The sequence below is a fragment of the Furipterus horrens genome, unplaced genomic scaffold (genome assembly GCF_987537825.1).
Source record: "Furipterus horrens unplaced genomic scaffold, mFurHor1.1.pri manual_scaffold_10, whole genome shotgun sequence".
In the NCBI taxonomy this organism is placed as follows: domain Eukaryota; kingdom Metazoa; phylum Chordata; class Mammalia; order Chiroptera; family Furipteridae; genus Furipterus; species Furipterus horrens.
The window spans coordinates 59874189-59901922 of record NW_028327180.1 but is presented as its reverse complement, the minus strand read 5'-3'; the positions used below and the strand labels follow the sequence as shown (position 1 = coordinate 59901922).

General features: G+C 47.8%; 2 protein-coding genes across 2 annotated transcripts in view; both read left to right on the top strand.

Annotated features, from left to right (window-relative positions):
- Nucleotides 1–3059, top strand: part of TBC1D9B (TBC1 domain family member 9B) — a 41505-nt gene extending 38446 nt beyond the window's left edge. Inside the window, exons 20-21 of the mRNA XM_090290444.1 lie at nt 113–219; nt 1165–3059. Coding sequence (XP_090146570.1) covers nt 113–219; nt 1165–1851 — 794 coding nt within the window. The 3' untranslated portion in view covers nt 1852–3059. The remainder of the gene's footprint in view (nt 1–112; nt 220–1164) is intronic.
- A 4177-nt stretch (nt 3060–7236) lies between these two features.
- Nucleotides 7237–27592, top strand: MRNIP (MRN complex interacting protein). Its single transcript, XM_090290232.1, has 5 exons — nt 7237–7545; nt 14088–14147; nt 25047–25198; nt 25779–25899; nt 27290–27592. Exons 1-5 carry the CDS (start codon nt 7276–7278, stop codon nt 27590–27592), a joined length of 906 nt encoding a protein of 301 aa, XP_090146358.1. The 5' UTR covers nt 7237–7275.
- Nucleotides 27593–27734: the final 142 nt, after the last annotated feature.

The following is a 27734-nucleotide window of genomic DNA, read 5'->3' as shown; positions in this document are numbered from 1 at the left end:
AAAAAAACCCAGGTAACTCCACACCAGACCACACCCTGACCCACTACCAGCCCCCAGCCCTTTTTCTCTTTTGATAGGTAGATGGAGATTAATTTTTTTTCCCAACTCACAGAGGAGAAGGGGACCAGCCCTTCCGACTACAGGCACTACCTTCAAATGTGGGCAAAGGAGAAAGAGGTTTCGAAGGAGACCCTTAAGGACCTTCCCAAGATGAACCAGGTAGGCCCTGTCAGCGTGTGAGCACGCTGGCAGAGTGGGGTCCTCCAGAGTAGGGGATTCTCAAGCCTGCCTCTGGAGCCTGCCAGTCAGATGGCACTCAGGGACGATTCCAGAAAGACAGCAAGCCAGGCGCTCCAGGGCCTGCCGTGTCCTCACTGTCCTAAGCCAGAGCGCCCTGGGGAAGGTGACCCCTGATAGGCAGAGGCTGATGCACCACCTTCCGCACGGAGCTGCTCCTGCTCCTATGTCCACCAGGCCCCACAGGGCGCTCTGCACATGCAGGCTCCTGGCTCCAGGGCTTGTGTCAAGGTCAGAGCCTAGCGTCTTGGCAAAGGGCACAAGGCCATGGCCCCAAACATGTAACCAAAGGCAATGCGTGAGCCGCAGCCTGAGTGTGGCCCTATTCAGCCCTCAGGGCGCGCCCACCCAGGCTGAGGTGGGGCGCCCCGGCCTAGAGCTTTCCCCTCTCAGGCCAGGAGCCTTTATGTATGGTTTCAGGACCTGGAATGGGGCCTCCTCATGCACCTCAGCTAACCAAGCTGCATTGCCTTGTCAGCACCATCTAAAGAGCTTTGTCAATCACAGAGTTGAAGCCACTTCTGATTTAAGATAAAAAAAAGGCTCAAAGTGGCTCCAAAGCAGTGAAGAAATCCTTGTAGTCACTGGGTTTGGAGAGTCATGATAGAAATGCGTCCATCTCTGCTAACAGGATGGACATGAAGACAGGGAGAGATTCTAGGTTCTTTCTGTGCTAGAAGGGCAGCTGGGGAGTAAAGGCCTTCTAAGGCCAGGCCTCCCTCCATGACCCTCGTCGTCCCAATCTGTGAACCTGGGCACGACCAGGTGCAGGTGTGTGGATGTGACCAACGGGACAATAGCCCACAGCAGGTAGAGAGCCAGCATTCTTCTCACCTCCCTGCCCTTGCTCTACCTTTCCCTTAACAGGAGCAGTTCATTGAGCTGTGTAAGACGCTTTATAACATGTTCAGCGAAGACCCCATGGAGCAGGACCTGTACCACGCCATCGCCACGGTGGCAAGCCTGCTGCTGCACATGGGAGAGGTGGGGAAGAGGTTCTCGGTGCAGCCCAGCAGGAAGCCCAGGGACAGCGCCCCTGGGGAGGACCGCCTCCCAGCCCCCACCCTCAATCAGGGTGCTGCTCATGAGCCACAGCCACCAGCTGCAGGCAATCCCAATGCCCAGGCTGATGGAGATGCCCAGCTTGGGAAAGCCCCACAGGAGAGCCAAGTGGTGGGCGAAGGGGGCTCTGCTGAGGGCCGAGGCTCACCCTCCCAGCACCTGTCTGACGATGAAGCCAAAGACGACATGTCCATGTCCTCCTACTCGGTGGTCAGCACGGGCTCCCTGCAGTGTGAGGACCTGGCCGACGACACTGTGCTGGTGGGCGGGGAGGTCTGCAGTCCCCCCGTCGCCTCCCACAGCGGGGGCTCTGTGGACGCCGACTGGAGCATCTCCTTCGAGCAGATACTGGCATCCATCCTGACTGAGTCTGTGCTGGTGAACTTCTTTGAGAAGAGGGTGGACATTGGACTCAAGATCAAGGACCAAAAGAAAGTGGAGAGACAATTCAGCACCTCCAGTGACCATGAACTTTCTGGGGTTTCGGGCTGAAGACTCCACCAAGGGAGGGCTGACCTCTCCCCTCCCTCCCCACTCCTGTCTGTTTTCTCCCAAAGGACACACCCTCCCCTTCTCCCCAGAAGCAGAGACTTGTAAAAGGAAAGGAAGCTGGTCAGCTGCAGGACCCAGGCAAGGGTGCCCGCCCCTTTTCCTCCCTGGGCCTGCAAGGCCCTGCAGAGTCAGAGCTCCTGTGCCACACCGGGTCCTCTACCCGCAGGCGCTGTCCTGCAGCTGCCTGAGGAGGGGGCGGGGGCTTGGCGGTCACCCACCTGCTGGGCACTGGTGGGAGCTCTCCAGGAGTCCCTGAGCCAGAGCTCTTAGCTGAGGGACATGGGTGCCATGCAGCATATTTTAAACGCTTCTTTCAGCTCCACTCCTTCACCATCAACCTTAAAAGCATGTCCCTCAGGTCCTGTTGTATTTCCTTGTGTTCATTTCAGTGGGCTAAAAATCACATGCTCAATGCCTTAATAAATCCTGAAAGAACTCAAAAGCACGTTGTGTACAGAGCCTGAGCGTGGCCCTCAACCACTGCTTGGGACTCAGGCCACCTTCCTGAGGTTCAAGACACAGTCCCCCATGGGGTGGGAGTTCAGGCTCCCAGGGAGAATGGGGACACAGAGGTGCTGATGCAGGCTGTGCAGGGCCAGTGCTGACCTGCAGCAGAGCCCCGAGCTCCATGCTCCCCAGGTGTGAGCAGCCTGGGTCTGGGCGCAGGAGATGTCTTGCTGGGTCAGGAATCAGACGGCAGGGCACAGGCAACAAGCAGAGCTGCCAGGACCCCCTTGCTTTACATCAGAAGTGGATCGTTGGTGTTCAGTGTCTGACACGCACACAGCGCTGCTCTTGCTTCTCCCAAAAGATTTATCTGTGGCTATTGCTTTTTAAAAATTTAACAGCTGTGTTGAGGCATAACTTACCATAAAATTTGCTTGTTTTCATTTACAGTTTAATGAGTTTTGGTAAATTCACAGAATTGTGCAGCCATCACTGGATGGCAATTTTTGAACATTTTCATACCCCAGAAAGGCCCCCTTCTCTCCATGTGCAGCCAACCTGTTTCTACCCTCAGCTCCACAAAACCACTAATATACTTGCTGTCCCTTTAGATTTTATGGCTGGTTTTAAAAATAACAATCCATGATTTTACCTTGTTCACAGTCTCAATAAATATAGCAAAACACCACCAAGGAAACAGAGCAACTGTTGTCTTTCTTAACAACAAAGGCATTAAGTGGGTGGTTCTGGTCAAAAATGGCAATACGCTGGGTCCCAGATTCCTGGGCTGCTGGGTTGGTTCTGGCACCAGCTGGACTAGCCTGTGTCTAGTGGTGCCCATGGCCAGGAGGGCTCAGCTCCCACGTGGAGGGCTATCACAACGTCGTCACACTCCACGGAGTGGGAGTAAACATGCTGCCTTCCTGAAGTCTCACCAGAGAGCATGAGAAACCCAAGCTGGCCACCTGGCCCCGGGTCAGGCCCAGGCCCTTACTGTGGGGACATGATGACTGTGCTCTAGGCCATGATGCTCATGTGAATCCACTTCTGACTGGCTACGAAGATGAATAAAGAGAGCCCAGCCAGTGGGGATCACAGCACTGCTTTGGACCCTTATTCTGCATACAGACCAGAAAAGTTCATGGGACCTTAAGCTCACCTTTGTTCCCTGTATCAGGTGATGACTAGAGTATATGGCAGGAGATAGCTGAAATAATTTTAGATTGGTCATTAATTAATCAATGTCATTTCCTTTCTAGTATTCATACAAACTGACCAAATGCTTTTCTATAAAGGAATTTCAAGATTCTTGCTAAAAAGACTATGTTCTTGGCCATAATCAAGATATATGAGTACATAAGAATCCCATACAGTTTAATCTTAAATTGGTTGTAATCGATTAGAAAATTTAAATAACTTGGAATTAGGATAATATTTTTTGTTTTTTTGTTTGTTTTTTAATTATTGATTAGGGAAAGAGGAAGGGAGAGAGAGCGAGAGGGAAAAAAACATGGATTTGTTGTTCCACTTGATTGTGCCTCCATTGGTTGATTCTTTTATGTGCACTGACCAGGGATTGAATCCACAACCCTGGCATATTGGAATGAGGCTCCAACCAATTGAGCCATATGGCCAGGGCAGGGTAAATGTTTTATATACCACGTAGAAGTATAAATTTGAGAATATACCAAAAAAATAAAACAGAAGAATATAAAGAGAAACCTAGCCCTTTTATATTTGAGGGAGGGGAAGATTCTCTGTTCCCTCTTTGTTTTTCTGGCTGGTCTAATAATTGGCATGAGACAGATTAACAGTAGAAAATAACCTAACTTAATTACACATGCACATTACAGGATTCCATAAAAATATAGAGCCCCAGGACAAATCCACAGTTGAGGTTTACATGCCATCCTGAGCTAAGGAGCAAAGGAGATACGTAGTGGTCTGGGACTTCGGGGGGACAATTCATAGGTAGATGGAAGAGCAGATGTTTGGTGAACAAATGTTTGTTGGACCATCAACAACAACAGGCTCAGAGAGGTCTTTGGTCCAAATGGCCTTGCTAGGTTCCCCCATCTGAAACACACTAGTTTCCATTAAACTACATCTCTCTGTGAAGAGAGCTCCCTTCCTAGAGCAGGTCCTCCATCTAAATTCTTTTAGGTGAAGGGCAAAGTTTCAGCTGGAGTCTTTCATTTCTTAAAAATAACCAGTTTAAACTAATCAATATCCCGAAAAGATGTATTTTGGGGTTGGCAAACTCTGCTTCCCTTCAATATGATAAAAGAATGCACAAAAACATGCAATAGTAATTTCATCTATTCAACCTGGAATGCTACTCAAAATGTTTAACAAGCAGAACAGTGTTAAAATCTTTCACAGCCAAAAGCTTCTCTGAACGAAGGGGTTTACTGAGCCAAATGCTAGCCAGCAAAGGACCAGGTCCTGGCACATTTGGTCAGAACCACCAGCACCAGGCAGGATGGAGAGGTGGCATGTCAACTAAAAGTGTTAATGTATGTTTATCCTGTATTTTTTAATCCTCACCTAAGGACTTTTTTTTTTTTCTCTTTGCTTTAGAGAGAGTGGAAAGGGAAGAGAGAAAGTGAGAAACATCAAGGTGAGAGAAACATCAATTGGTTGCCTTCTCAGACACGCCCCAACCAGGGACTGAAACTAAACCCTGGGAATGTGCCCTGACTAGGAATTGAAACTGCAACCCTTGGGTTACAGGACACCGCTCCAACCAAGCCACAGCAGCCATGGCTATTTGTATATATGTTTGAAACTTGCTTACCAAGTGATGTAGTGTACCAAACCATTCTCAAGTCATTCTTATTATTTTCAAGAAAAAAAATACATGTATATGAATTTTAAAAGGATTGCATGTTTATCTCAGAAAGGAGGAAAAATACAGAAAAGTAGAAAAACAATTTTTCCTGGTCCAGCATTTTGGTCTTTATTTTTTCTATATTTATCTTTTTCAAAGTTGAATTCATACCATATTTGAAATGTTTATTCTGCTCTTTTCATTAAACATAAAACATTTTGCAAATGTCTTCTCTTAGCCATAATAACCCAAATGTGGAAATAGACTCTCCCAAAAGAGGAGGGGACCTATTTTCCCAGAGCTTGCTATAGAAAAGGAACCAGCCACTGTCATTTGCAGTTAGCAGAGCCAGCAAACACAGGCAGAGTAGTGGGAATGCTATAGAGGAGAAGCAGGCAAGCTTCAGGTGCATATGGTGTGGCGATGCTGGGGCTGGCCAACAAGAAGCAGGATGTCTTCTGTGATTGGGTGAGGGAGCATCACTGGTTTTCTCTAGTTTGTCCTGAGACGGGGAGGAGATGAAAAATAGGGAAACTGGCAGTCATTGACTGAGTCCTCACAGCAAGTGAGCTGGTGGTTTGGCTTCTGGTGCCAGGGACAGCAGGGGTGCGTCCCCGCCCCTGCCTGGGCGGCCTTGCTCCTGTCCTTTCAGCCTGGGGTCTGAGCTGGGCTCAGCGGGCTTCGGCGGGCTGCAGGAGGAATTGGTTTCATTTACCGCTGCCTACGGGACCGTGCCTGCTTCTCAGGGTTCTCTGCTGCCCAGACTTCCGGGCTCTGGCTGAAGGTTAACTGACCACGTCCACTCAGTTGTCCTGCAAATTCCAACCTCGGGCCCAGGAGGTGGGCCGGCGGGAGGCATACTCCAGCATCCTCTCCACCACCTCTTTGTGACTGGAAGAAGTGGAGGGATTGGTGCAGGCAAAGGCTGTACCACAGCAGCAGCTGGAGGCTCTCCTCTCACAACTACAAGCTTTCCAGTGAGCCCACGAGGGAGCCCACGAGGGAGCCCACAAGGGAGCCCACAAGGAAGCATTGGCTCAGGGAGGGAAGAGAAGTGGTCTGGGATCAGACACTAACGCAAACCACAAACTACACCAGACTGAGCTTAGGTTCCTGATACATATAGTCTTTTCTATAAGTCAGCGGGGCATCTGCTTGGCTAGCCGACTGCTGAGCAGCCCCACACCAAGGAATAGACAAGAGTCACACACAGTAACTATGCTATTTACTCAGCTTTTATTAAATGCAGGTTTGCTCAGAGTAGAACATCAACATGCATTAATATCCTACTCACACTCTAACAATCTAAGAGAATCATAACACACACACACACACACACACACACACATGCACACAGACACACACACAGCAATACATGGGGATAACAAACCCGAGTCCCAGATCTCAGTCCGCAGGTCAGGAAGAGAGCACTGTGGGCAGAGGAGTCATCAATGTCTTGAAGGAAAGGATCTCTGGAGCCAGGTGGGCAGCAGGGCAGGTGAAGCCCTCAGTCCAACAGGGCAGAGCCTCCAGCGGTCAAGGGAGATCAGTGTATGGAGCAGCACTTTGGCATGTGGAGCTTGGCTATCTCAGCAGTGGTCTGGAACCTGCTTCAGTTATACCTTGAAAGGCATGCACTCCACCCTTCTGTGTCTTTTCGATAAATATCTTGGCACCCATGATGCCAAGTCTGGAATTTGCCCAGGAGGCTCTGGGTAATACATGGCTGTTCTGCTTGACACTCCTGCTTGACAAGAGTGGAATTTCCCAGGGTGGTCCCACTCTCCAGCTGTGGCTATTTTGATCACATGTGGAGATATTTTAAGTGTGTCTCCTTGCCAGATGTGTCTGCCATGTCCCTCTTGAACCAAAGTGTCACAGCTGTCAGCCAATTTGGTCCACTTTGTTTTAAATACTTTATGCTATGCCATTTTAGTGGTTCTGCTCTCCACAGAGCAGCAAATGCGGGTTGCAGTCCAGATGTCAAGGGGCCCAGCCCACCGTGAAGACACGCTGGGAGTTAAACCCGGAGGACCGCCTCTAGGGGCAGGGGCAGGGGCAGGCCAGGCTGGCCCGATGCAGGGCTCATGTGCACAGGAGGCGGTGCTGTGGCGGCCCGGGGCGTCCCAGCACCTGCAGGGGGCGCAACCAGGAGGGCGGGAGCTCAAGGTACTCCGGCACACGAGTCAGGGGCGGTGTCAGCGGCGTCCCCACGCCTGCTGGGAGCAGAACCAAGGGAGAGCGGCCGTCTGGCAATTGCCCGCGCTCGCGAAGCCAGGATGGGGGCCTCCATGGAGCCGCCTCCGCAGGCTTGGGTCCTACGGTGCTGCTGCTGCCGCCTCTTCCAGGCGCACCAGGTGGGGCGGTCGTCAACCTCCCCTCCTCCAGGCTCCGGGAATGGACCTTCTCTCTGCACCCTGCCCAGGCCCTTCTTCCGGACGTGGGCGCCGTCTCCTGCTGTCGTAGGGGTACCTAGGGCCCGGGCAGATGACGATGACAATCCCGAGAGCTGGGTTTCGTTAAGGTCGCTTCTCCATGATGCCGCGCCGGGGTTTTCTCGTGTTTGTTTGGTTGTTTTAAGATTCGGAGAAACCAGGGATGATGGTGTCTGCGGAGACGGCCTCCTTACCGTGGAGCCTGGCCGCGAACGTGGCTCTTTACTCTCAAGTACTGGGGAGGTGACGGGTTTTGACCTGGGGCGCGTGTGAGCGCCCCCTGCCGGTTCTCCGTAGCTCCTTTATCCGTGTGCGAGGGAGTGGCGGCGCAAATCCACAGCTCCACGACAAGGACGTCCCTTAACGTACTGGGTTGGGGGAAAGTGCGTTTACAGTTGTGCGTACGAGAAACAGCTTAGTCTTGTATTATATTATTATTTATTCATTATTGTATTGTTTTCCATGCCCTGGCTGGTTTGGCTCAGTGGATTGAGCGTCGGCCTGCGAGCTAAGTGTCGCTGGTTCTATCTTCCAGTCAGGGCACATCAGAGAAGGAAAACTCTGACTCCAAAAAACCTCCGCTGCCTTGCGGCATACCTCTTCAGGGGAAAGGCTAAGGGAGTAAACCCCGACAGAAAATCCGGAGCCGGAGTCCCTAAGGCCGTTTGACGTTGTAGTCAACACCGGCAACTCCTGCGGCGCACCTGAAGCCAAGCTGTATTGACTCCGTCTTTCCCTTGGACCCTTCAGCTGCGAAGAGAGGGGGGGTCTGCTGCATGGGCAACAGCAGACCCTCCATATCACCCTGCCCAGGCTCTGTAGCTTCAGCTTCACTGGAGAGGACACTCCAGCGTCATCGCAAGATGTCGATTTAACACGGGAGGAGACAGATACCGTGTCACTCCCGAGTCGGACTGCACAACCATTCTCGGCGGTGCAGATAGACTCTTAAGAAGCTACACCATCGTCTCTCGAGACGGACGGCTGCCGACGATTGTTTTCCATATGAACAACTGTAAGCCTACTTTCACCCCACCATGTGTTTTTCACGGGATCCTATTCTCTCTCCTGTTTGATGTCACCTTGCGTGGCTGTCGGTGTATCCGGCTCCAAAAGTCCCCCCTCTTCTCCCTAGTTATCTGCTAATGTGCTGTACTCTGAAAAGGGGGTTTCAGAAACTTTTTACTTACTTTATTTTGGGGGCTGTGTTCTAGGAGTTGAAAATAAATGAGACTCATTTCTATTTTTAAAGTTTTCGCACATAATGTAGTACATGGTCCCATGGTCATGTTCAACTCTGAAAAGGGACTTGAAACCAAAGGGGGGAGAGAGCTAACAGGTTAACTGTAAGTCTGCTGTGTACCAGGCAATTTCGCATATCTCATTCCATTCCAACAACCTGCTGATGATATCCATTTAATAAATGGCAGAGCCCTGGCTGTCAGCTGCGAATATCCTGCTGCATGGTACTCTTGTTACAGAAACAGGAGAGTCCAAAAATCCCCGGAGTTTGTGGATGGGGGATGGGGAGAAGGAAGCAGCTTTCAGAATGCCTCCACATGCCTGAGGCTGATGGCCGGTGTCTTTCATTATGTAAATTGCTTTATTTTTTTTTTTTTAAGTATATTTTATTGATTATATTGTTACAATAGTTCCAATTTTTTTTCCCCTTTGCTCCCCTCCGCCCAGCACCCCCCTTCCCCAACAATCCCCTCTCCAAGTCCATGCCCATGGGTCGTACATACAAGCTCTCCCGCCTCACCCTTTCATATATTCTTCTTCTTCTTTTTTTAAAATTAATTAATTAATTAGTTAAATATTTTAACAATAAAAAATAACAATTCCTCCCTCTCAGACTTAAGACCCTTTACAATCTTATAAAGGACAATGGATGAAGGTCTCGAGCTCCTCTAGCTGCTTCAAGCTGGACATGGTCGTCGTCCTACCTACCCGTGGGTCAAGAAATCCCTAATAAGAGTGGGGATGTGGAGGGGAGGGTGGCCTTCCCACAAGGGGAAGGATCGTGCAGACTCCAGGTTGGTTGGCTGTCTCTGGACAACGGCATGCTTGGTTTAGCAGGCTGGCATCCTTGTTGTATTCTGGGGGCAACAGGGTTAAAGGACATCATTTAATCCGTAACCACTAGATGACAAAAGACAGGTATTAATTTTTCAATGTCCCACATTAGGGAAAAGAAGGGCTTCTTTGGAGGAAGGTGTGCCAGGTACATCTCACCTGTCCAAAACCCTTTTGCCCATTATACTTATTTTGGACTGAGGGAAATATTTTAGGTTTCCCCCATCTCAGGCCTCTGGGCTTTTTCTGTCCAAGCCATTAGGATAGAAAAGAGAAACCAGTTTTAAAGTGAAGCCCACAGACCACCCCGTTCTTCACCAACCCAGCCACTTAGTTCAGCCAAACCATTGAGTCTCAGGAGGCAGCAATGCAGACAGGATTAAGTGAGGCCTATGCATACAGATAATCACTCAGGTAATGAGATTGTAGGCTTATGCCCTTTGAAAACAGAAAACACATGTTAATTTATGTAACATAACCCACATACAAGTCTCTAAATCTGTAGGACTGTCTTATCGGAAGGAAAATCCTTGTCCTTCTAATATTCACTGAACTTGCATTTCTATTCTTTATATTTTTATTCCCCCCCCCACTAAAAAATTTTCTGTTTGTTTGTTTTTCCACTACAGTTGTCTCACTTTTCTTCCCCTCTTGCTTCCCTGCACCCTGCCCCCCCCCCACAGTCAGTCCCCACCCAGTTGCCCATGTCCATGGGTCATTCATACATGTTCTTTGACTAGACCCTTCCCCTTCTTACCCCTTCTCTCCCTCCCATCTCCCCCTTTGTTACTGTTAGTTTATTCCTTGTTTACATACCTCTGGTTCAATTTTGCTCATTTGTTTGTGTTGTTCATTAGTTTCCTGTAACAGGTGACAGCATAAGGTAATTTTCTTTTGTTGCCTGGCTTATTTCGCTAAGCATAATTCTCTCTAGTTCCAATCATGTTGTTGCAAATGGTAGAAGTTCCTTCTTTCTTTCAGTACTTATTCATTGTCATTTTCCCCCTTTGTACTCGTGTTCCTCTCTGTCTCTCTGTTTCTTCATCTTCTTAAAGCAGACCCTTTAGCATCTCTTGCAATGCTGGTTTGGTGGAGATGTATTCTTTTAGCCTTCTTTTGTCTTGGAAACTCCTTATTTCACCTTCCATTTTGAATGAAAGCCTTGCTGGGTAGAGTATTCTTGGTTGTAGGCCTTTGTTTTTCATTGCTTGGAATATTTTTTGCCATTCCCTTCTGGCTTGTAGTGTTTCTGCTGAGAAATCTGATGATAGCCTTATTGGAGCTCCCTTGTATGTTATTAGTTGTTTCTCTCTTGCTGCTTTTAGGATTCTCTCTTTGTCTTTGAATGTTGGCATTTTAATTATGATGTGTCTTGAAGTGGGCCTGTTGGGGTTCATCTTCATTGGGACCCTCTGTGCTTCCTGGACTTGCGTGACTCTTTCTCTCGTCATGTTAGGAAAGTTTTCTGTCATTAGTTTTTCAAAGAGGTTTTCTATCCCTTGCTCTTCTTCTTCTCCTTCTGGAATTCCTATGATACGGATATTATTACGTTTCATGTTGTCCTGCAGCTGTCTTAGAACCTCTTCAGTCTTGTTCAGTCTTTTTTCATTTTGTTGCATTGTCTGGGAGTTTTTGTGTAGGTTGTCCTCCAGCTCGCTGATCCGATCTTCTGCTTCCTCTAGCCTGCTTTTAATTCCTTCTACTGTGTTCTTCAATTCAGAGATCGTATTTTTCATTTCCTCCTGGCTCTTATTGATAGCTTCTATGTCCTTTTTCATGCTCACGTAATTTTCTGTGAGTTCCTTGTAGTTTTTCTGGAGTTCTTTGAAGTTTCCGCTGAGCTCATTCAGCTTCTCCATAATCCATGTTTTGAATTCCATATCTGATAGTTCGCTCCCCTCTATTTCATTTAGCACTCTTTCTGGGGATTCTACCTTTCCTTTTGATGGGAGGTTGTTTCTCTGTCTCCCCATTTTTTTGACTCCTATTGTTTGTTGGTGCTTCTTGGAATGATCTGCACTTCCTGGATCTGCCTCTGGTGGCGTCAGATCATGTACCAGTCTGGCCCTAGGCAGTCTGTTGGAGACTTCCAGGGATCTACTGCTGTTGTCTGTCTTCTTTGATTGTTAATCTATTCAATCTGTGATTAGCTGTCAGGCTTAAGGACTGTGGGTGTGGCAGCTTAATTCCTGTAGGCAGGGCTTTTGCTTCCCCTCAGGCTGACGCCACTTGGAGGGGAATGGTCCACCCGCAGCACTGGGGATGAGCCAGCACCGGGACCCAGCCAGCCGCTCCTCCAGTTCTCCCCCCAAAGCCACCGCGCCAAACTCTCCCCAAGTGTCCCCAGTCCTCCCTGCCCCCCCTCCGCCCGAGCCCAGGGTAAGTGGTGGCCAAAATATTTTCGTATGTGATCCACTTAAGAGCTCTTTTTCTCCTGCTGTTTCTCTCCGGCTAGCAAGAAAGCCTGTGGCTTTTCGCTTTTCACAGTTGATACTATTTTACTTTCCACTCTGTCGCTGTAGGCTGGGAAGCCCAGCTGGGGGTTTAGACCCTGCCCTTCTCAGGGGGAATCCCCGGCTGCTGAGCTGTTTCTCAGCCCCTTCAGCTGCCACCCGTGGGAGCCCAGCCAGCCCTTCCACGTCTCCGCACTCCCTACCGGTCACGTTGTGATGTAGCGGCCTTTTCTGTCTCTCCGTGGTTATAAGACTTCTCTCCAGCTGGTGTTCGGTTCGTTATTCCAGATGATTTCTCCAAAATTACATTGTAAATCCAGACTAGTTCTAGGAGGAAGTTAGTGTAGCTTCCACTTACTCCTCCGCCATCTTGTTTCTCTTGTAAATTGCTTTAATGCATCCAAAGCCTCAGGTGGATGGGAGGAGTCTTGAACCAGGTGATGGTATGGAAAGCACACAGAGTCTACGTTGGGTTCTGTGAATGGTCAGAACTATTGGCAACACCCACTGTGTCAGAGGATGCAGTCAGGGATATATAGGCAGCTGCGAACACTTTAGGGGGGGCACGCTCTGGGGCTGTCTCCCTTGGTGTTCGCAGAGGTGCTCTGCAGAAGGAGAGGAGATCCACGCGGTTCACAGAAAGAAGACAGTTCGCAAGGAAGCTGAGAATCCAGGCGGTCCTGCACTGAGAGCCGGAGGGCACCACAGCACAGAAAGGACCTCGCCAATCAGATTGAGTGATTGGCAGCTGCTGGTAAAGCTGAACTGTGCCTAGGAAGTAGGGAAACGGTGTTCCTGACCTTCCTAAGACTGGCCAGGTTTGGTAGAGGGGAGGCAAGGATATGTATAACTGTTAAATAAACAGTTTTTCTTGTTCAGAGTTGTAATTTCGGCAGTGGGCAATCAGACCCCTAACTAAAGAGCCCGTGGGTTTGTTTTCAATTGGAGCAGCTCAGGGGCTCTGTAACACTCTCTCTCTAGCGGGAGAGCTAGCTACTTACCAGTTACTGTGTGTCCTTGTGAACCTTTTGTTGTTTTTAAATGCATTTCCTACTTGCATATGTACCCACACAAAATCACAGTATTTTTACTGTGTTTGGGGTAGAGACTGAGAAATGGAATTGCTAAACCGTAGGATATACCCACTTGAATTTGTAGTAGATGCTGATCATCTGCCTTAGAATTTTGAGGGAAAGTCCCCAAAACCTTGGTGGTTTTTCTGTTGGGATCAGGTTAATCATATTAACTTTTATGAACCATGATGTTAAACATGCTATTTCATTCTGTTTCTTCAAGCAACTTTGGTGCCCATTCATAACATTTTCTTTGTTGCTCTCATACATAGATTCTAACTAGATGTTTGCTGCTTTTGGTAGTTTTTCATTTGATTCTCTTGGGTTTTCAGTTTAAAAAAAATAAAACTTTATTATATCATCTATAAATAATGATAGTTTCCTTTTTTCTTCTTTCCAATTTTTATACCTTTTATCACCTTCTCATTAAAAATTCCACTGGTTAAACACCCAGAGAAAAATGGTAAATAATAGTGGGGATTCTTGGCTTGTTTTGTCTTTTGTGGGGATGCTGGTAGTGATTCTGCAGCTTCAGAGCTGAGTATAAGGTATTTTATCAAGCTAAGAGAAAGCCCACTTAGTTAGGTTTATCAATAATCAGAATTAAAAGTTATGAAATTGTTACCTAGTAGCAATCTAACTTGGTTTTCTTTCATACAGATAGCTACTTTTCCCAGCACCACTTATTAAAGTGTTCTTTCCTCATCTTTATACTATACTAAATTTTTTTTTTTTGTGATGTTGGTTTGTTTTGGGACTCTTGGTTATTTTCCCATTGATCTTTTAAAAAAAAAATTTTTTTTTATCTAGTTCTACTTGTTTTAAATAATAGCTAGGCTGTGTTTCTGAAATTTCATCACAGGTGAAGAAGAGTCTCAAATGGATATGCAAAGCTTATGGAGAGCAGCAGTCATTTTTGAGGGTGAGTCCTAAGAAGCAGGCATCTAATACCTGTGCCAGGAAGCAGGTTGGTCCTAGCCCTGAGGAAGTGTGTTTCTCACAGGGTCCCAGCATCTTACTCTTGGGATCAAGTTCACTACATACAGATAGAGCCCCTGCTCCCTCGATTCCTGTTCCTTCAGTAAGTGAAATGGATGGAGAAGGGACTGGAAAGGCACCTTCAATTGCTTATTCCTTCAGCAAGTGTTTATTGAGTTCCTTTTAGTGCCAGTGTTGTTGTTGTTGCCCTCACAGATCTGCTCCTGTGTAAGGGAAAGAGAAACTAATAAACATATGCACACACAGGTGCACAGTTTAAAACTAGACTGGCCCTGGAGCACATTCAGAAGGCAACTGATAGATGTTTCTCTCCCACATCAATATTTCTCTCTCTTTCTCTCCCCTTTCCTCTCTCTAAAATCAATAAACATAACCTCTGGTGAGAATTAAAAGCAAAAACAAAAACAAAACAAAACACCTAGACTGGCGCTGGCCAGGTAACTCAGTAGGTTGGAGTGTTGTCCCAGTACACCAAGGTTGCAGGTTTGATCCTGATCAGGGCACATACAAGAGTCGACCAATGAATATGTAGATAAGTGGAACAACAAATAACAGCAAATTGATGTTTCTCTCTCTCTCTCTCCCTCTCTCCCTCTCCTTTCCTCTCTAAAATCAATAAAATTTTAAAATAAGTAAGTAAACAAATTAATACATAAAGCTAGACTGGGCACAATGAAAGGAAATTGCAGGGGCCTGCAAGATGACAGAATTAGACCCAGCTGACAGTGGGCAGACAGCTGGTGGTGGCTGCAAGGGTGGGAGTGTGGGAGGGGGGCTCAGGATTTGGAGGCAGTGAAAAGATGCCAGGCTAGCAAGGCTATGGACTGAAGGGACCACGTTCTCAGTGCAGCCACCTAGCCCATTTTTTTCACATCGCGTCATGATTCTTTCAGGGCCCTACCTTCAGACAATCTGATCTCTTGAACACTACTAGCGTCTTCCTTCCTTCCTCACTGAGCCCCATCCCCTGCTTCAGCCTCATCTCATCCCTCCCTCAGCCACTTTCTGATGTGGAAGCAATCCAAACCTGCTCCCCGCAGAGCCTTTGTGCCCATTGTTCAGTTCACCTAGCTATCTATTCTCATGAGCCTAATCAGAAATATTGTCGAAGTGGCCCTGATCCATGTGGCTCGGTTGAGCATCATCCACAAAGTGAAAGGTTCCCAGTTCTATTCCCAGTCAGGGTTGTGGGTTTGGTTCCAGGTCAGGGTGTGTACAAGAGGCAGTCGATCGATGATTCTCTCTTGCACCAATGTTTCTCACCCTCTCTCTAAATAAATAAAATCTTTTTTAAAAAAGAAAGAAAGAGGACTTCGGCCAAGATGGAGGCGTAGACAGACATGCTGCATCTCCCTCCACAACTAAGAAGGAATATAACTACCTCAAAACTAGAAACAACCAGAACTTCCAGAAAGTCAAACTGCATGGAAGTCCAGCAAACAAAGATATAAAGAAATACTCATTCAGACAGGTAGGAGGGGTGGAGCCGGGGCGGAGAGAACACGGTGTGGTGGTGGCAGCAGCGGCGACAGTGGCAGACCAGCGGAAAGTGCAGCCACATGTTTTAAAAAGTCTGGAGGGACACCTGGGGAGCATTCCCAGCTCCTCACCGGACCTCATGGTCAGTCTCTCAGCAGAGTCCCCTTGTTTAAAGGTCCCCCCACGGTCCTAGGACAGTGGTTCTCAACCTTCCTAATGCGGAGACCCTTTAATGCAGTTCCTCATGTTGTGGTGACCCCCAACCATAAAATTATTTTTGTTGCTACTTCATAACTGTAATTTTGCTACTGTTATGAATCATAATGTAAATATCTGATATGCAGGATGTATTTTCATTGTTACAAATTGAACATAATTAAAGCATAGTGATTAATCACAAAAACAATATGTAATTACATATGTGTTTTTCAATGGTCTTAGGTGACCCCTGTGAAAGGGTCGTTCGACCCCCACAGGTTGAGAACCGCTGTCCTAGAACGTCCACAGACCCACCCACTTTGGGAACGACGGCCAGGGCAGCAGCTAGAGGGGTGCCAGTCCGGTGTGGGAGTGGGAGATGTGCCTGGAAAAGGGGCGAGTGCTGGGCAGGAGCCATTGTCCCCTCTCGGACCCCTCCCCCACATACAGTGCCACAACATGGTGAAACAGGTCACCCTGTACTGATGAATCCCTAAGGTTCCACCCCTTACAACATAATGGGAGCGACCACTCTACCTGAGACGTGGAGGCAAACAAACACAGGAGCCTGTCAAAATGAGGAGACAGAGAAGTATGGCCCAAAGGGGGGAACGGATCAAGGTTCCAATGGGAGACCTAAGCGACGAGGAGTTAGCCAGCCTAACAGATGAGGAAACAGACAACCTCACAGATGCAGAATTCAAAACACTGGTGATAAAGATGCTCACAGGCTTGACAGATATGCTTGAGTATGGCAAATGCATAAGAGAAGAAGTGAAGGCTATGCTAAGTGAAACGAAGGAAAATTCACACAAAACCAATGGTGAAGGGAAGGAAACCAGGGTTCAGATCAATGATTTGGAACATAAGGAAGAAAAAAACAGTCAACCAGTACAGAATGAGGAAGCAAGAATTGAAAAAAATGAGGAAAACTTCCCAAATTTTGCGAAGGAGATGGACATACAGGTCCGGGAAGCATGGAGGGTCCCAGGCGAGCTGGACCCAGAGGGGACCACACCAGGACACATCATGATTGAGATGCCAAAGGTGAAAGATAAAGACAGAGTCCTGGGGGCAGCAAGAGTGAGGCGGAGAGTTGCCTACAAGGGGGTGCCTATAGGAATATCAGCTGATTTCTCAGAGGATACTGCAGGCAAGAAGGGACTGGCAAGCAGTATTCAATGTGAAGAATGGCAGCCTGCAACCAGGACTACTGTGTCCAGCAAAGCTCTCATTTGGAATGGAAGGGCAGATGAAGTGCTTCCCAGACAAGGTGAAGCTAAAGGAGTTCATCATCACCAAGCCATTGTTATATGAAATGTCAAAGGGACTTACTTAAGAAAAGGAAGATCAAAACTATGAACACTAAAATGACAACAAACTAACCAGGAGCTCTTAACGCTGTGACCTAAGATTGAAGTTCTCCATAGGATGGCATAGACACTCAATAGTGCTATGTTTTCCTGAGGAGCTATAAGATTAAAAAAAAAAAAAAAAAAGACAACAAACTCACAACTATCAACAACTAAATCTAAAAACAAAATCCAAGTAAATGAACCAGAATAGAGACAGAATCATAGGTATGGGAATCATTTGGAGGGTTATCTGCTGGGAGGAGAGGGAGGAGGGAGAAAAATGGGGAAATGGTGCAGGGACTAAGAAGCATAATAGGTTGGTACAAAATAGATGTTAAGAATAATATTGGAAAGAGTGAAGCCAAAGAACTAATATGCATGACCCATGGACATGAACTAAGGGGGGTGGGATTGCTGGAGGGAAGGGTGGTACTGGGCAGAGGGGAGCAAAGGGGCAAAAAATTGGAATTACTGTAACAACATAATCAATAAAATATACTTAAGAAAAAAAAAAAAGACCCAAAATCAAATTCCATTTCAACCTAAATCATGTTGTTGCCAGGACTGGTGTGGTTCTGTTGGTTGGGCATCATCCCACAGAGCGAAAGGTTGCTGGTTCAATTCCCAGTCAGGACACATGCCTAGGTTGTGGCACATATGAGAGACAATCAATCACTGGCTTGCTCTCATATCAATGTTTCTCTTCCTCTCTTTCTCCCTTACCCTCTCTCTAAAGATAAATAAATAAATAAATATTTTTAAAAATAAAATGTTTCAAGCAGCATGAAAGTCACCCATGATGCACACTTAATTTAGTCCCAAATATTGGAAGTCCTGTGCCTTCAGAAAAACATTCAAAGAGGTCCCAGAAAAGCATGGAAAGGCTAGCAGAAAAGAATGGATCGATTAGTGCAGACATTGTTTAAGCTCTCTCAATTTTGAAAATCAAATTAATGCCCTCAGAACTAAAACTTGGGAGAGTAGCCATAAAGAAAGAAAGAAAGAAATTATGTCGCAGTGTGTTTATGTGAGTGCTGTTCATCTCAGACTGCAAGTTGCATGCAACCAGCGGCCTTGCCGGGGTTACTGAGTAGTGTCCTCTCAGCACCTGCCACAGGGCCTGATGAATGGAAAGTGCTCAGTAAATGTCTGTTGAGTGAGTAACTGACTAGTCTCACATCGATGGGCACTTGCATTGATTTTAGTTTTTATTGTGACAAATAACTCTGCAGTGAAGCTCATTACAAATACCTCTTTCTTCACTTGACCAATTATTTACTTAGGACAAATTTTAGAAATTAAATTTCTATTTCAGGGGATATCTTTCAACCAAGGTTTTTTATTTGCAAATACTATAAAATAAATATATAAAAAAATATATACTGGCAAGGCCATAGTATAACTTGGGGAATCCAAGGAAGGCGCTTTATCCTTGACCTTTTGAAGAACTGGTTCCAAGAATTGAACAGCTGCTGACAGCGCAGGCATGTACCCCCCACACCCCACCCCGCCTCTCTCCACAGACAGATCACAGTACACACTCCACTCAGAGCACAGAGTCGCATTTCATGCTGGCTGCAAGAGCTAAGTCCCAGTTGACTCCTGGCAGAAGTGATTCTATTGGCCCTGTTGACTCAACTGCCCACCTCTGGGCCAGTCAGTTGGTTATGGGGTTGGGGGACAATCAGTCCATAAGGGGAGCTGCCAGGGCCACCCTGGGCCAGGCAAACACCCCTGCCAAGAGACTTGCTGCTTGTTTAAGTGTCGTGCATTTCTGAGTTGCCCGCAAGGAGCCTCTACTCACCCCCTCTGTGCACATGCAGCAGTGTGACTTAGGTTGACTGGGCTGCAGTAACAGATGGACACCAGAATTGTGGGGGTTAAACACAGAAGTTGTTTCTCTTGTTCTTAGAACATCTCCTGGGAGGGATTGAGGTCAGAAGGGCAGCTGTCCTTGACATGGCCTTTCAGGGACCCAGGCTCCTGTTGTCTTGAGGTACTGTTGCTCCCCAAGGCCTGAAAAGGCCTGGAGGAGCTACCAGGAAGCTTTTGGGGTCCAGGTCTGGGAATGGCTCACACTCCACTGGGAAGAACCTAGTGTTAGAGCCACACCTAACCACAAGGAAGACTAAATGGAGTCTAGTTTATGCCCAGACTGGGGAGAAGCATCTCAGTGCTCTCAGCCAGCAGTCTCTGCCACACAGGAGTGGGTATACCCTGCTGGCTATGCCAGTGTGGCCTACCATTCTTCCTAAGCTTTGCTGTCCCCGCCAGTGCCTCTCCTTTCATTCTCACTCAAATTGCTCCAAAAGGGATCTCACTCCCGACCAGTCCACTGATGCTGCTGTCAGGTCAGCAGTGATGTCCGTGCTGCTAAAGACAATGGTGAGAGCTCAGTCTCAGCTGACTGGACTCATCGGTGGCCTCTGTCACGACTTGTCACCTCCTTTTCCTCAAGACCTTCTTCATTTGGGTTCTAATTATTTTGCTCCTGGCTGCGTTTCTCTCAACCCTTAGCTAGTTTTTCCCATCTTCCCCACTTCCAGACCTTGCCACTGACCTACTTCTCCCACAGTCAGCCCTTTCTCTTTTTTTATTTTTATTTTTTAAGGTTTTATTTATTCACTTTTAGAGAGAGGAAGGGAGGGAGAAAGAGAGGGAGAGAAATATCTATGTGCAAGAGCTACATCAATGAGTTGCCTCTCACTCCCACCCCAACCCCCCAAGCCAGGGACCTGGCCCACAACCCAGGTATGTGCCTGACTGGTAATTGACCAATGACCTTTTGGTTCACAGGCCAATACTTGATCCACTGAACCACAGCAGTAAAATTTAAAAGTACAATTGACATTTAATATCATTAGTTTCAGGTGTACAGCATAGTGGTTAGACATCAGTTGGTCCCCCCAGATGAGTCTGGTCCCCAGCTGGCACTGTACACGGTTACTACAGTACTGTTGGCCACATTTCCTGTGCTGTACCTCACCTCTCGGGACTGCTCTGAAACCATCCCTGTGCTTCCCCATTCCTTCACCTCTTTCCCCAGCCTCCCTCCTCCCTGGCAACCATCATTCTGCTCTCTGTATCTGAGTTTGCTTCTGCTGTGTTTGTTCATTTATTTTGTTTTATAGATTCCACATAAAGATTAAGTTAGACATTTGTCTTTCTCTGTCTGGACCCATTTTACTGAACGTAATATCCTCTAGGTGCATCTATATTGTTGAACATAACAGGTGCTCAATAAATCCTTATTGAACAAACTCGTCGGCAGCCGTTCGTCTCGAGAGATGATGGTGTAGCTTCTTAAGAGTCTATCTGCACCTCCGAGAATGGCTGTGCAGTCCGACTCGGGAGTGACACGGTATCTGTCTCCTCCCGTGTTGAATCGACATCTTGCGATGACGCTGGAGTGTCCTCTCCTGTGAAGCTGAAGCTACAGAGCCTGGGCAGGGTAATATGGAGGGTCTGCTGTTGCCCATGCAGCAGACCCCACCTCTCTTCGCAGCTGAAGGGTTCAAGGGAAAGACGGAGTCGATACAGCTTGGGTTCAGGTGCGCCGCAGGAGTTGCCGGTGTTGACTACAACATCAAACCGCCTTAGGGACTCCGGCTCCGGATTTTCTGTCGGGGTTTACTCCCTTAGCCTTTCCCCTGAAGAGGTATGCTGCAAGGCAGCGGAGGTTTTTTGGTGTCAGAGTTTTCCTTCTCTGATGTACCCTGACTGGAAGATCGAACCAGCGACACTTAGCTCGCAGGCCAACGCTCCATCCACTGAGCTAAACCAGCCAGGGCAATTGAACAAACTAGTGACAGCTAAACTGTAGTTTTGGAAACAGAACCAAAAACACGGTAGAAATGCAAAGTCTTTCATTGCAACTAAGATTGTAGTAGACAAGCTAAGCAGATTAAGTGCAACTGAAGACAGAACTGGTGAAATAGAAGATAAACCTGAAGAAATTATTCACAATGCAACATAGAAAGATAAAAAGGTGGAAATATGAGTAAAGAGACATAGAGGATACAAAAGAGTTACAACAAGAATGAAAAGAATTGGGCAAAGGCAATATTTGCAGAGAAAGGCATGGAGCATTTTTTCAGAATCAAAGATTTACATTCTTAGATTCAGGAAACACAATAATACTCTAACTGGAGAAAGACATTGTGGGTGTAGGAAATCCTAAAGAACCCACACCAGAAGCTACTAGAGTAATAAGTTAATTAGCAAGATCACAAGGATACAATATCAACATATCATACAACATTAAGTTTGATTTTTAGTAAATGCAGTAAACAATTGGAAAAGAATTTTTTAAATCAAGAATTAATAATAGCATCAAAAAAAGAAATATTTAGGCATAAATATACCAAAATTGTGTAAGATTTGTTTCGTAAAAACTATAAAACATTGCTAAGAGAAATTAAGATATAAATTAATGAAGAGATATAACATGTTCATGGATTGGAAAACTCTTATCATTAAGATAACAATTCATCCTAAATCAATCCTAGAGTCACCCTAATCCCAATCAAAATTCCAGTAGCCTTTTTTTTTTTTTTAGAAATTGACAAAATGGTCCTAAAATTTATATACAAATGCAAGGGAACTAGAATTGCTGAAACAAATTTGATAAGAACAAAGTTGTAGGACTTCTATAACCTGATTTCAAGATTTACTATAGTGCTACAATAATCAGGATGGTATAATATTGGTGATGGGTCGATATATAGCTACATCAGAAGGTGAGTGAATAAAAAAATTGTAGTATATTCATACAATGGAATATTACTCAGCAACAAAAACACTAAGTGAAAGATGCCAAACACAAAAGACCACGTATTATAGGGTCAGCCGTGTTTTGGGGAGAGGGAAATTGTCTGCAGAGACACAGAAGGAAACTTTCTGGGGTGATGAAAATTTTGTATGTCTTGTCAATTATATCTCAATAATTTTTTCCTATATCTTGATTGGGATGATAGTTTCAAAGGTATAATTTATCAAAACTTAGTAACTATACACATAAATGGGTGTACAGATCTTGTACACATATTTTATTTAGTGTACAAGGTCTGTCCAGAAGGTGTCCAGACATGAATATAAAAAACAGATATATTTATTGAAGATACAAGTTACAAAAAAACACTGTACATAGGATAATGATGCCTCCTGCAGTTTTCCCAATTGCCATCAGCTGCCTCATCAACAGTCTGAAATCTCTTCCCTTTCAAAGGTGATTTTAGTTTTGAGAAAAGCCAGAAGTCACAGGGCACCAAATCTGGGCTGTAGAGGGGCTGAGTCACTAGAGTGATTTGATGTTTTGCCAAAAAACTGAACTCATGTTGCATGAGCAGGCATGTTGTTGTGATGAAGCTGCTAATCACCAGTTGCCCATAGCTGTGGCCTTCTGAATTATCTGAATAGTTTCAATGGAGGAATGTTCAAGTTTAATGTAAAATCTGATGCAGATTCATTGCTCTACTCACTCAGTTATTTTGAATGTGATGGCCACACAGTACACATGCTTACTCAACAGTGTCTACAGCCCCCACTGACTAGTACCGTGAAGTCATCACTGTTCACGCATGCGCATCTCAGTCCACTCTCCTTGGCTGCCAGGTTATATCAATGCTGTGTAAACCGTTCTCATTATATTAACAATGGCTGGAATGTTTTTGGATAGTCCTCGTATATTAATTATACCTAAATAAGGTAATCTTATTTTTATTTTTTCTATCACTATTTATTCCCCTTATATGCTCTTCCACCTTCATCAATAAGGTAATTTTAAAAGTTAAAAATACCTGCCCTTAGACACAACATAATGAAATTGGAGAACACAGAAGGCAAAAGCAAGAGCTGAAAAGTAGCTGGAGAGAAGCAAGATCACCTATAGACACCCAAGTTGTCGGTGGTGACATTAGAAGCAGGAAGACCGAGTGGAGCCTTCAGACTGCTGAGAGATGTCCGTTAGTGGATGGAGCTGGGTTCTGGCTAACAGCCACTGGGACACTGCTCGCAGCATGTGCCTGACCTCACTTCACTATAATCGCCCCAGGAGGGCCATTGACTTCTTTTCACAGATGAACAAACTGAAGTAGAGGTGCCTACATTTGGCAGAGCTTGGAGTTTTCGAAGTTCCGTAGAGGGAGTTGCAGTTGGTTGGTGTGATGTAGCAGCCCTGATATTGCTGGGTGTGGCTTTGGCTCTAACCTCCAGCCTTCACATAACACGTTTCCACTGGATGTCCAGGCTCCTCGCTCTTCTTAATGTGGCAGAACAACTCTGCTGTCCCTGAGGCCTTCACTGTGACATGTCCAGCTCAGGAAAATGCCTTCTCGTCTCTTGTAGTGATTGAGGTACGGTGAGTTGAGGAGGCTCCCGTATGAACTGCGCGGTGCGGACATCTCCACTACTATTGAGAGGGCTGTGCTTCGAGTTCAAGCGAACCCTGACTGGTGTGGCTCAGTGGATTGAGCACCAGCCTGCAAACCAAAGGGTCACTGGTTTGATTCCCAGTCAGGGCACATGTCTGGGTTGCAGGCCAGCTCTTCATTTGGAGATGCAACCACACATTGATATTTCTTTCCCTCTCTTTCTCCCTCCCCTCCCCTCTGTCTAAAATAAACAAACATAATCTTTAAAATTAAGAAAAAAAAGTTCAAATGACGTTAATCTCTGCATCCCAGACCCTAAACAGGCTGCTGTCTCATGTGCACACATCTTGTTTATCTTCGCAGCCATCCATGCAGTATTATCCCCGTTCGTGGATGAGCAAACAGTACTAACCCCACAGTCACAGTCACAATGACAGTCAGTCATTGGCAAAGCCAGGATGCAAACTGTAGACTCTCTGGGTCAAGTGTTTGCCCCCAGGCCTGTGTCTCTTGTCCCGTTGATTTGGCTTGGCCTTCTGAACTGCTAGAAGGTTACTGAGTCACAGCAAAACCACAGAGCTAAATCCTGAGATCCCGAGAAGCCTTTGGTATTTCTTGGCAAGTCCTCACATTCTGCTTTTCCCACCTTCCTGTTCTTCAGCTTCCTGGTCACTTTATGAAGGGTATGTGTAAAATCTTTCCCGAAGGTCTCTAGAGGAGCCTCTAAGTGCCAATGGAGAGAGAAACGCAAGCCCCGGGCTGGTGGAGCACATGAGTGTGCAGGTAAGTCAGCTGCCTGGGCCAGCTCCAGGCCACCGAGGGTTTCCATTTGGTCATTCTTTAGTCATTTGTTCAGTGAATGCCTGCTGAAGCTACTGAATGACAGGCACTTGGCTTAAAGCAACATGGAACACAAAAATGAATAAACCTGTGCCTTTTGTAAGGGTAGAGACCGTTGTGTATACAGACAGTTACAATCCTCTTCTGTCTGCTTGGAGAACTCCTCTGAACTCAGCCTGAACCTTACCTCCCTGTGCTTCTGCCCTTCCCTCCGCGCTCTGGGCATACATACCTCTGGTAGGGAGGATGCTGCTGTAAAGACCCTGAGTTTCTGTGTTCCCTCCCTCCAGACACAGCCTGACGGTGGGGCTCCCATTCAGTTCTGTCCAGGTGCCTGGTCACGCAGGTGCTCAGTGTGGGTGGGCATATGTGTAGGAACTTGAGGGATGGAGTCGGGTAACGCCACTGATGCCTGCAAGATCCATGGGCTTGTGGAATGCTGTGTCCTGCCAAACACCTTCCTGGAGGCAGAGTAGACACAGGTCCTGAGATCCTCGGGCCTCAGACTTGGGCTGGAGATTTTCAGTAGAAGCTCCTGCTTTCCAACTCTGAGAATAACTGCACTTCCTAATCTGGTAGGAAAAACTCCAGCCATCCAAGAACTGTTGGCTGAAGTACCTAGAAAGGGGCTTGAAAGAGCTGGGGATGCCAGGAGTATGTTTCAGCAAACGATCATCGTCCATGATGGAGAAGCCAGGCGTTCCTTCCAGGACCTGCCTTCCTAGAAAAAGGTGCCAGCTAGTCACCAAGCCAGCATGTGCCCACACTGGCCCCATGATGGGGGGCTAAGGAGAGGCTCATAGTGGCCAGCACTGCGAGCCAGCGGACTCATCACCACCAGGCCCTCCTTGGCCTGGCTGGGCACCCAGGGCTGCTGGCGCAGAGGTGAAAGCTGGGCAGGGCATCACATGGTCACCTTCACTAGGCTCACTGAGTTCTGATGTCTGGACTGCACTGACCTCAGGGAAGAATTTATTTTATAGGCAGAATTGATGAAGTGCAGTGTGGCCAGAGTAGCTGACAGGTGTGGGAGCTTTTGGCCGAGAGCAGGAGAGGCCTGACTTGGATGGGCTTCTCCAGATTAGTGAGTTTTCTGAGGTACTGCCTCACCTAGATGTAGGTGGCTCTTACAGGGCAGGTGCTATTGGGAGGAAGATTTCAGTTCAAAATAAGAACTTTCTAGTGACTGTAAGCCATGAGCAGAGAAATGGACTGCTGTGGATGTTACTGGCAGAGGGCAGGAGCTGTGCAGCCCCCCAGATGGCTCCAGGGGGCCAGGACTGCGTGCTGATAGCACTGTCCACTTGCCAGGAGGTGGAGCCAGAGCATGGTCCAGCCTCCACATGGCCCTGAGGGCCAGGACTTGGGGAACTCCAAGGTCGCCCTGGAGACTCAGGAGAGTGATGGAGGACAGCATCCTCCTCTGGTCCCGGTGACTACTGAGTGCCCATAGGACTTTTTAATTGTCATGCCTTGTGGACAACAGAAGCATGAGACTTGCCCAGAAAAACACGGCTTCCCCCAGGATCTTGTCTTCTCTGAAGCCTACTTCTTTCTCCAGCTGCACCAGCTCCCTGCTACGAGGCCTCTCACTGCTACCTCCTGATCAGAAGGCCTTTGGATGCCTTGGAGGTAACTGGGGCAGGGCTTCTCGGAGCCAGGACTGGTCTCTTGGGTCCCTTGGCCCCACCTTCAGCAGACTCCTGCATGGGCCCCACCCTGGTTTCTGAGGACCACGTCTACTCTCACCTTCAGACCCAGCTGTGTTCTTGTGCACAGAGGCGCCCTCTTCCCCCAGAATCTGCTTGTGTTCTGGATCTTCAAACCTAGCAGCCCCCATTGCTCTCACAGGGCCCCAGAACGCAAGTTTTGCCCTGTGCGGTCACAAGAGCCCTAGGTGCCCGGGTAGAGGCTGGGTGTGCCATCATAGCCGCCCCCACCACACAGACCAGGGCTGGCCTGGCCGGCTCAAAGCCAAGAGGCAGAGGCCAAACTTGCTGCTGCCCTCACTGGCTGTGTGGCCCAGGTAAGGATGTGGTCCTGAATCTCCAAATGAAAGGACGCTAGTGGCTCTTCCCATTGTGCCGGCCCCAGGCTAACCCTCCTGTGTAGTGTGTCATGCTCCCCACCAGCCTGCGTGGTCCAGAAGGTGAGGGTTCAGTGGCAGAGCGGAGGCAGGGACAGCAGGCAGAGCCTCTTGCTTACTGCTTGGTGCTGGTCCCGCAGGGTCCCGCCTGTCATTGCTTTCAAATCACCTCATTTTCAGTGCCTCTGGTTCATGGGGTGGGGGCAGGCCAGGCCCCAGTACCCTGGTCATCCCCACTTCCCCAGCTCCAGCCCTTCAGCCTGGTCCCAGACCTTCCCATCTGCCTGGCTGAGAGTTGGCAGGACAGGGGCCACACCCCTTTTCAGAAGGGTGCCAGGTCCTCCCTCCCCTGAGTCTGAGTCTGAGGTCCCCACAAGTCACTTGATACCTTCCCTCTGGGGAGACTGGGTCCTGGGATTTGGCCGAGGATTTGAGGTGGCTGGGGTGGGGGGGTACTTCCTCGTGCTGTGCTGAAGCTCAGAACCACAGTGGCCCCTAGTCCGCAGCCCAAGGGCTGGCACACGGCATGGTGCCGCAGATGTCCAGAGGCAGAGCATCCCTAGGCCTGCCCACCCACTGGCCCTTGTTCTGAACAGAGGATGTGGTCACCTGCTTTTGTCTTTGCTGCAGGGTCTCACCGGCCTAGCAAGGAAGGTCAAAGAAGGGAGCGGTCGTGAGGACTGGAATAGCAGGGAGCTCCGATCCTCAGGGGGAGCCACCGTGTGCTGCCCAGCAGGCCAGGGCCACGTCTTCTAAGTGGGTACGATTCCTTCTGCCATCTGGAAACAGCTCCCATGTGGACATGGAGCCCTCGACCCCCCTGCAGAGGGACCCCGGGCCAGCTGAGGCAGCACAGGCTGAGCAGGGGATACCCAGGGCTCACACAAGGGGCGGAGGCCTCAGAAGTACAGCCCATGCATGCCAGTTTCTTTGGGCCCCATACACTCCCACGTGTGGGCCCAAGAGGCCCTTTGGGAAGACCCCCAAGCAGTTGTGGGGCACAGGCAGGCCCTCAGGCAGAGGGGGTGTCCTTGGTTAGAGGGGCACAGGAGCGCCAACTCGTGTGACTGTGCGACCTCTTTAACACTGGCGAGGACTTCAATGACATCCTATGAACTGAAACTGGTATATTACCACAGAGACATGTCTGTTACAGGAGCCTCCCCCATGAGACCTCTGTT

Bases quoted from the DNA above. Each gene is read 5' to 3' on its own strand.
- MRNIP (XM_090290232.1), top strand. From the start codon at position 7,276: ATGTGCACAGGAGGCGGTGCTGTGGCGGCCCGGGGCGTCCCAGCACCT. The intron at 7,546-14,087 runs GTGGGGCGGTCG...ATTTCATCACAG, and splicing joins GCCTCTTCCAGGCGCACCAG to GTGAAGAAGAGTCTCAAATG. The intron at 14,148-25,046 runs GTGAGTCCTAAG...CTAATCTGGTAG, and splicing joins AGCAGCAGTCATTTTTGAGG to GAAAAACTCCAGCCATCCAA.